The 10,065-nt window shown below is 37.1% G+C and overlaps 1 protein-coding gene across 1 annotated transcript; it reads left to right on the plus strand.

Moving 5' to 3' along the window:
• The first annotated feature begins 1,575 nt into the window (after positions 1-1,575).
• Positions 1,576-6,005, plus strand: zic3 (zic family member 3 heterotaxy 1 (odd-paired homolog, Drosophila)). Its single transcript, XM_053506517.1, has 3 exons — positions 1,576-2,820; positions 3,667-3,830; positions 4,117-6,005. Exons 1-3 carry the CDS (start codon positions 1,830-1,832, stop codon positions 4,297-4,299), a joined length of 1,338 nt encoding a protein of 445 aa, XP_053362492.1. The 5' UTR covers positions 1,576-1,829; the 3' UTR covers positions 4,300-6,005.
• The last annotated feature ends 4,060 nt before the right edge of the window (positions 6,006-10,065 follow it).

Consider the following 10,065-nt stretch of genomic DNA (forward strand, 5'->3'; position numbering starts at 1 on the left):
GTAAACAGAAGGGAAAGTTACTGACTGTCACTATAAATCTGTGTGCACCGTGTGTCAGAGAGAGAGAGGGAGAGAGAGAGGGAGAGAGAGGAGGGGTTTAGGAAAGATTAAACTAAGCGGAAGAAGGATATTGTGGTAGCTATATCAATATAGACTTACCTACTTTGAGATATAAACAACCAATAAATTATTTCAGTATTTATTAATTATTTGAATTTAACATATTCAATTTGTAATACCCCACTTTCTTTTAACAATACTTAGGGGCGTGGGCACACATCTTTACATATTAAGTACACTTTATCATCTGTCACAATATCGCAAAAAACACTCACCTTCAAATAAAACTTGGCTACCCTGTTCTTGTGTGTTGCGTGCGAATAGACGGAGAACTACAGCAGAATTAGAGGCTGATTTGAAGATTTTTCTTTTTAAAGAACTCTAAAATACAAAAATGTGAGCTGCTTTTGGAAACAGACTGAGGGGGGAGAGAGAGATTGTGAAAAGGCTTGGCGTTATAAAGCGCTGCTTGAAGCACTCAACGCGTCTCTGAACTTGATCAGATTTTGTGTCCTGCAGCGTGTCAGCAGCAACCCTGTGAAACTCACTGAATAGCACGGTTTTCTGGCAGAGCAAAAAAAAAATCTCCCTACATATTACAATTACTGCTATCTTTCTTTCTGTCTTTTTCTTGCGTCCTATGGCCTCTGCTGCTTAAATAGGCCCTTTCCAACGAGCCTTCAAGAAATTCGGAACACTGCCAGAACGCAATTAAATGTAATTAGATAGATAGATAGATAGATAGATAGATAGATAGATAGATAGATAGATAGATAGATAGATAGATAGATAGATAGATAGATAGATGTATTAAACGTTAAAAAGTGTCTCTATTCTACTAAGTCTATTAAATGCATTTAAAATTAATAAATCAACAAGCAAATAAATAAAAAAATAAAATATATTTTTTTCGAATAATTAAAATGAATTGAAATTATGGATCTAGATTACTATTCCACCTGGTTCCACAACTTGTTTGTTAGTCTAGTGCGGCAGTATTTGTTTGTCAGTAAACTGAGGGAGTAAACTTAATGAATTAAGTTAAAACTAGCCTACCTAAAGCATGTAAACATGTACGACCCAAGTATCCACCACAAAGTTAATTTTAAAAAAAGCTCGAAACGTTATTCGGCATTTTTATGAATGTTAGATTTGTGGTTTTTAATCCCAAACTGAATTTCACCAAACACTGGATTAGTGTGCGTTTATTAAAGTTTGGCGCGCTGGAAATAAGATTTAAACAGTGTTCCGAAAATGAACCGAAATAATGCAGCACTGTTTTACCTGCAAATAACACCAAAACTGACCAATCACATTTAACCGCTGAAACTAACTGCTATTTTCAATACCAGACGGTGCCAATCAACTGCCATCAAACCAATGAACTGCCTCCATTCCTGCCACGTGATCAAGTGGGAGTCGTCTTTTCATTGGACACCGTAGACCTGCCTCCCGAACTCATTTATGTGCAAGGAGTGAGTGATTGACTTTATCAGTCCAAGGACATCATTCATCTGAAAAGGGGGGGAAGTTTGATCCTCTTTCTCACGGATCCCACTAACGGGAGTTTCTCACCCCCTGCTCGCCGAGTCTGGGAATATTATTTGGCGTTTTCGTTATTTTTAACGCGACGTATTCTGTGTATCAGATGTTCTGTGTTAGTTTAGGCGGGTTTTTTTTGACGCGTGCGTGATTTAACTTTACTCCGGTAAACCTGGGGTTTCAAATATCCATCCCTCTTCTCCGTTTAATTTTGCTGGCAGAGCCTCATGACTATGCTCCTCGATAGTGGTCCCCAGTTTCCATCGCTTGGAGTTGGAGGTTTCGGAACGCCGAGGCACCATGAGCTCGGGAACCGAGAGCCCGGGCTAGGACTCAATCCCTTCGCGGACTCGTCCCATTCAGCTGCATTTAAAATCAGCTCCGTTACACACGATATCGCCCCGAGCCAGACATCGGCTTTCACCCCGCAAGCAACCGGATATGCAGCTGCGCTCGGACACCACCATCACGGAGGGCAGGTCGGTTCTTACGGTGGAGGCGCGTTTAACTCCACGCGAGATTTCTTGTTCCGAAACCGGAGCGATTCGACGGCCACAAGCGCGCAGCACGGAATCTTCGCCACTTCTGCCGGGGGTCTCCACGCGCCCCCTGGAATCTCGGACAACCCGGGCCACCTTCTGTTCCCAGGACTTCACGAGCAAAGCGTGAGTCATACATCTCCAGGAGGACACGTTGTGAATGGACAAATGCACATCGGTTTGCGTGGAGAGCTTTTCGGGCGGCCGGATCCTTATCGCCCTGTTCCGAGTCCGCGCGCGGATCCGTACGGGACCGCTCCGCTACACAATTACAATCACCCTATCAACATGAACGTGGGGATGAACGTGCCCACACACCACGGACCAGGCGCCTTCTTCCGCTACATGCGGCAGCCCATTAAACAAGAGCTGTCCTGCAAGTGGATAGATGAGAACCAAATAAACAGGCCCAAAAAAACTTGTGACAGAACTTTCAGCACCATGCACGAGATGGTCACACATGTCTCCATGGAGCACGTCGGCGGGCCCGAGCAAAGCAACCACATTTGCTATTGGGAAGACTGCCCAAGAGAAGGGAAATCTTTTAAGGCCAAATACAAACTAGTAAACCACATCAGAGTGCACACCGGGGAGAAACCGTTCCCTTGTCCTTTTCCCGGTTGCGGGAAAATTTTTGCAAGATCAGAAAATTTAAAAATTCACAAGAGGACCCATACTGGTAGGTTTATATTATTTTTATTTTCTATAAAAGTGCTACGTATTAATGCATTAAGTGAAAGTTCTGAAGGTAATTCCTAGCATAACACTTCGGCCTCCAAGGCCGCATTATTTTCATCTTGAGAAGCAAAGTAATTTACACTAAGATAACATTTGGGCTGAGGAAGTGCTTTTTTATATTTTGTTCTTATGTACAGGTGAAGTGCTGAATTAATGTGCGTAAATATTAAATAAGAATTCTAACATTTATAAAGGGAATACCCAAAAAATCTTAGAAAAAGTATTTCAGTGAATTCGTGAATGGTTGCTGCCTTGTTATTTGCATAGCTACTCCTTACGTTTGTGGATAAAAGTTGTCCAACAGAATGTCTGTTTGATCAGTCCATGAAATTGGAAAAAAGAAAAACGTGCGAACTAGACAAATTATATTTAGTCTGATGGCCCCTGGATGGATATGTGTCAGAATCAATGACCCGTTACTTCTGAGAATCACACGCAATGTAAAGCAAGCTGTTGAAAATGGCTACAGTTGGCAATTAGATTGCACCGGTTACACTGTTTAGCTCTGAGAAAATATTTTATATGAGCAACATTAATGCAAGTGTTACACAGTGTTAAACGCAATGCAGTTAGTCTATAAAACGATATTAGTAATTATGAAGAATTTAAGCTTGAAGCTTCAGATGTAACAGTACTTGAGAGTCACAGTACCAGGGCGTGAAAGCGATAGCCTGTTCACACTGATTGCATATTACACAATGTAATTTGATCGCCATTGTGGAACATAAACAACCTCTTATAATGTATAGCCTACACTTTGAAATCCCATTGTTTACTCTCTGTTTAGGCGAGAAGCCGTTTAAGTGTGAGTTCGAGGGCTGCGACAGGCGCTTTGCGAACAGCAGCGACAGAAAAAAGCACATGCACGTGCACACTTCTGACAAGCCCTACATCTGCAAAGTGTGCGACAAGTCCTACACGCATCCAAGCTCACTCAGGAAACATATGAAGGTAAATCACGACTGATAAGTCTTTGTAATAGCCTAGTACATTTGATGAATTTGTTTTACTGCCAAACTTATAATACCAAATTGAATAAGCTTCTCTATAAGCGTTTTTTTAAACGTTTATTCCTTTTTTGCCTGTATTTTAATCATATATTCTCAAATCAGTTGTACGATTTTACTATAACCTGAATTCTCAGGCCTTAATAACACATAAAAATATAGATGTAAGCTATGTAGTTTATTGTGCATTCATAGTACTTTAATAATAATAATAAATTTTGTTCTCAAAGGTGCACGAGTCGCAAGGTTCGGAGTCGTCTCCAGCAGCCAGCTCCGGGTACGAGTCCTCCACGCCGCCTGTGCTGGTTTCAACCAACTCAGAAGATCCTACCAAAACGCCTGAAACAAGCGTGCAAAGCGCATCAGCACACAGCGACGCATTAGCGCCCAACTTCAACGAATGGTACGTTTGAAGATCCGAGTAAACTCTTATTGCGGACCAAAAGGTTCAGGCAACCTTAAAAAAAAAAAAACATTATTCACACCACGGTGAACAAAATGACAGTGGAACAACAACACGAAGAGCTGAGAGTTCGCCACAGCAGGCCTCGTCCGTTCTCAGGATCCCAAATTTGACTTTTATTCCGAGATCGAAGGGAAACAAAAACAAAACAAATAATTACACTTTCTATGAAAAAATAAAATGTTTTTTTTTCAGCTTTAGTTTTCAGATTACAGATAATTATTTTATTTTTAATTTTATGTATTTTATCAAAAGTTTATTTTAAAAAGAAACAAAACTGAAATAATATTTCATGGTGTGTTTTTATATCGGCGACACTCGTGTCGCCCTTTGATTGTTAAAACTTCAGACAGTCTTACGAAATGTGCCAAAGTTTTGTCTTGAACTTGAACAAGAGCAGCAACAAGAAAAAGAAAATAAGTATATAGCCTAATCGTGAATGTATTTCCTTGTTTGATGGAGTCGAATCTGTTGTCCACGTCTGTTTTGAAATGGAGAAATGTGGTAGTAAGATTGTTACATTTGAATATGATTATTGCCTTTTGTTAATAACGATGTAAATACATATCCATGATGCCATATTTATCGTTTTGTAATTTAATTATCGGCAAAGAGCCGAATCTTAAATGATATTTATGGAAATGTTTTCTAACAAGATTGTACAGAAGTTGACCAACTTAACATTGAAACAAGGTCATAAACTCTAAAAGCTTCCTTGACGCGATTGTAACTTTTTTAACCAATAAACGTGTCTTATCTGGATCAAAATATCAGCTATGAATATAATGAATTAACTTTTTTTCTGAAGTTTATAGTATTGTATAGATTATTCCAAGTACTTTGAGCTCATATGGGTACTGATAGAACGAGCAAACAGGCAAATTTTCCATAAGAGACTAATAAATAGCTATAACGCAAAAAATACTTTTGTGTATTTTTAAACACTTAGTAGGGATAATATTACATTAGCAAAAGGACTACTAGGGACAAATTGAAGAAGCCCATTAGCCAGTATTCACTGGCTCCTCACATTTCGGAAAGATTCTCAGCTATGTAATGCACCAGTATTTAGCTTTCATTCATAAAGCTTTTTCACTCCAGTAAAACACCAAATTCCCAGAGCAAAGCTCAGCCATTTGAATCAATATAGAATTCTACTTTTGATGGTTACAGTACTGTATGTTTTATGTTTCCAGCAAGAACTGTCATAACAGAGTAATCGCAAATAAAACTTTTTTTTTCTTTCTGTCAGTTTGCATTGCTTTAAATTTAGGCTAGTTCTTCTGTGAATATAAGAGTGTTCGTCATGAGTACTGTCGTGTTACATATGGAGCAGTACACTTGCATTTGCTCGTTTTACGTGAAAAAAAAACATTTCCAGTTGAATTATGTGTGGAACAACATTTTAGTCTTACGAAGTAAAAAAAAAAGTGTTTAAAGGGAAAATTTTGTTTAGTGGCACCAAGAATTACAGCATTGCATTGTGTGTGTGTTTAGGAATTGAATATATGCATTCACAGATTTATTGTGCTTTCGACTTCAGACCACCAGCAGTACTTTTGAAAACAAGCTGTATTAAATACAGTACCTCGCAAAGTACAGTGATGTATTGAATACTTTTATTTAAATAATGTAATAAATATGTTTTATAAACTATTTTCTATACATTCATTTAAAAATCATTTATTTCATCTACCCTCTATGTATCAAGCCGTAAACTCAGCAAATCTTGAATGTGAGGTTGAAACAACTTAAGACAATATTCCTGAAGAGGAAATGTATCACTAATAAACTGTAACACTGTGCCACACTGGGCAAGCAATGCGAGTTCAAAGAACCGATTAGTCATTATAGCAAACCATGAAAAACCTGTAATTTCCGATCAGTGCTATTGCTTGTGGGTTTGTTTGTTTGGCAAACTATAAATGATGAAAAAATGTGAAGTTTTGGATAAGATTAAAAACGTTGCAAAACGTAACACATGACTGAATTCGTCTTTTATTATATGATTTTTGCTTGTCAGATCATAACAAATTTTACATCTTACTTTATAAGCCTTCTCTCTGCTCCGTGTTGCGCCTGAGTGCGCAGTAGACTTGAACTTGGCACTGAGTAAGACGCCATCTTAGCATCTCGCTTCTTAAAGGGGTGGAACAAGTTTTTGTCTGTCTCCACGGCGTTCCGTTTTTAGTGGGGCTTTTTTTTTTTTTTCGTTTAACACGATGGTAATGGCGACGTGTAGAGATCATAATTAGGCATTTAAATAGGTTATGTGGGCACATCTAGACTAGCAAGTTTCTGTTAAAGCTGCAGTGTACTGGCCTGGCACTGTGGCTATTGAGGAGTGTTTTCAGCATACGACCAATAGGGAATAATAACACATGAATGTCACATTGATGGAAATTTATTTAGCCAACAATAAACGCCAAACGCAAACGTCTGCAAACGCATGGTAAATTATGGACCACCTAGAAACCTTCTGAATCAAGCTGTTAAATTCCTAAACGACATTATATAATTGAATAATTAATTGAAAAACACTGGGATTTAACAATTTATGCCAAATTATAATTTAATGCATACGTACGTAACACATGAAAACAAGTAACACGGTAGCAAAAGCAGATGTATCAAGTTCTTACATCTGTCTATTACTGTAACAACTTAAAAACGGGTCTCATGCCATAGTATAAATCGTTTTTTGTTTTTGTTTTTTTGTATTTATTGGGCCACAGTTCCGCAACTTTTGAGGTTTATTACTTTCTAATTACTAGAACTTAAACTATTTTCAAATTAGTGTACAGACACAATGACGTCATAACATAGCGCCGTGGACGCCATTAATTTCAAGGGCTTACTGAACTTGACCACCAGACGCTAGTGCTGGATCTTATAGTAGCAAACAGGCGGTTTTATACGCTATGCATACGGTGATGTAAACTGTACGAAATATGAGGTATACCGCAAAAAATGCGTTCACCGCAACATAAACGACCCAGATTTCGCCTCGTGCCTCAGAAAGAAAACCACGAAACCCCGCTCTCTGTGGCTTCTCAAAAAGATTACGAAGCTGTGGCAGTCACGTGACAAGAGTTTTGATCCAGCAAAGCAGTTGCTAGACAGAGATCGTGTAGAGCAATGCAATTTAAATAACTGCATAGTATAACTACACTAAATATGTAATCAACTGTAACTATATAATAATTAATTAAAAAACTTAGCTGCCTGATTTTATGATCAAAATAATCTCCTAGAGTTTATTCAATATCTTTATGAAAAAGGTTTTTACTAACGTTGCCCTGTTGGTGTTTCGCGGCAATGCCTTTTTCTTTTGAAGGATTTGTGTTCCTTTATTCTCCGAAAATAGCTTACAAACAATAGCTTGCTGCTTCCCTAAAACATCACTCAATCTTGAAGAGATGCTGCCTAAGGAAGCGTACTGTAAGAGGATAACGGACACGGGTACGGTTGTCATGCAGATCAGTTTGCGATTTGAGTCAATTCAAGCTATCCAATAACCCGGTTGAACATGCTAGATACAATAACCTAGTTTCCCCTAGTGCTCCAGTTCTCACTAACCCATAGTAAAAAAAAGAAAAAAAAGAAAAAGAAGAAGCTTGCGCACACTCCCTTATATAATACAGTGATGTCATATGATTTTGAGACGAGAACATTTCATGTAGGCAGGGGCATGCTCTGTTCGCTCCATACCTGGCCTGAATGCAATCCAATTTTAATTTATCCAACGCAACTGAATATTATCCTAAAGCCATGTTGTTTAAAGAAAAAAAATACACACACACAAATAAAGAAACAGATTCAGTCAAAAAATGTCTTACCAAATACCTAAAGCAATAATGCATTTGTTTACAATAAAGTCTGTTAAGCATGTTTTATTTATGACAAAACAATTTATGGATTATAAAATTCAAACCATATGATTTTTGCCTAATCTATGAAACGTTTAGCTCTCATCCAGATGCATATGTAAATGCTATTTAAACTAGCTTCTTAGTCCCTCGGTTACATTACATTTTAGTTATATTTAGAAAGGTTTATTGTTATAAGGGTTAGAAAACATTGTCTGACCCCTCAAATGGGTCATGAGAGCTAAAAAGCTTAACCTGCTTTATTTCACTTTATGATGCCGATTCAGCTAAAATAAGACTGTTGAATAGACAAAGGTTCTCGTTGAGTTTCGCACAGGATGCAAAGCCATTTTAATGGAATATGCGAACTACAATGCTTATGTCGTATCAGTGTATCGCACATTAAAAATGATATTTTATTTGGCTTTAATTAATATAAGCAACTAACGAGACAAACCATAACAAGATATAACAATATAAGTATTCTTTAACTTTTTTAATGAAATCTTTTTCCTAAAATGTACCTATATATATATGTCTAAGGTAGTTAGAACAAATATTAACGTAGTCTATGTAGAAAACATTGCTTAGCAGTTTTCTGCTTAAATATTTGTTCTGTTTCTAAATGTTTTTCGGTAAGTATAAGACACATATTTGTAAGATATTAGAATTACAGATTCCATGCACTAATTTTAATGTTCTTCGTTGTCAAGAAAAAAAAAATCAATGTCCAAAAAGTCCAACGACAGTCAGCTATCACGTTTAAACATCCGAGATTTTCTTTCTTTCTTGACAAATCTATTCACCGTGTGTGGATGTTAATGGGTCTCCTGGGTGAACGCAATGCTTCTTCAATAAAGCACTTGTGTGCAACGGTGTGACTGTTTTGACATATTCATTCCTAGGCCGAAGGAAAGGTGTAAAAAAAAAAAAAAAAACAGACTGTCTTAATATATATATATATATATATATATATATATATATATATATATATATATATATGTTATAGCCTATATATATATAGTTTTTTTTTTACTTTTGATGATTAGGAACAGCAAGAAGTAATACAATTTAACATAATAGAATATTTAATCTCAAGTTTTATTCTTCTTTAAAGTTTTAAAATTACTATTCATACAGTATAAATACTAGGTATCTCGTGATGATCTAGTTCAAAACACACACCCACAATCATGGTGAGGACTGCTGATTTGACAGGTGTCCAGAAGTCTTGACAAGGAGTGGAGTGAGGCTTGAGTCAAAGCAATAAGGGCCACCATGCACAAATGTATCATTCCTAGTATCAGAGACAACATCAGAAGAGTCTTATGTGAGCTAAGGAGTAAATTAACTGGACAATTGCTTAGTGGTCCTCTTTTTAGATAAAAGTAAATTTAGCATTTTATTTACAATCGAAGTTGTAAATGAAGTTCAAAGTGGTATTACTGGCCTTAATTGGCCAGCCAACCCACCTGACCTGAATTTATGGCATATTGCCAAAAGGAAGATGAGAAACACCTGATCCAACAATACAGAAGGCTTATATCAAAGCAATCTGGTGTTCAATAACGTTTTAGCAGTGTCACAGACTCATCGCCTCCATGCCATGCTGCACTGGTGCAGTAATTCATGCTGCATAACTCTTTTCATAACTCTTTTCTTAATTGCTCTGAGAAAATATTCAAAAATTTTGAAATGCTGGCTTTTTGATTTGCATAAGCTTGAAGCTGTAGGTATCAAAAGAAAAAAGAAAAAAATGTGAATATTGTCTAAACTTATTCAAAAGTTTAAAATTTAAAAGATTCAACAGGCGACTTTCTTCTATTAATCCACTGTCTAGTACAGAC

Source organism: Clarias gariepinus, chromosome 10 (assembly GCF_024256425.1).
Source record: "Clarias gariepinus isolate MV-2021 ecotype Netherlands chromosome 10, CGAR_prim_01v2, whole genome shotgun sequence".
Lineage (NCBI taxonomy): Eukaryota > Metazoa > Chordata > Actinopteri > Siluriformes > Clariidae > Clarias > Clarias gariepinus.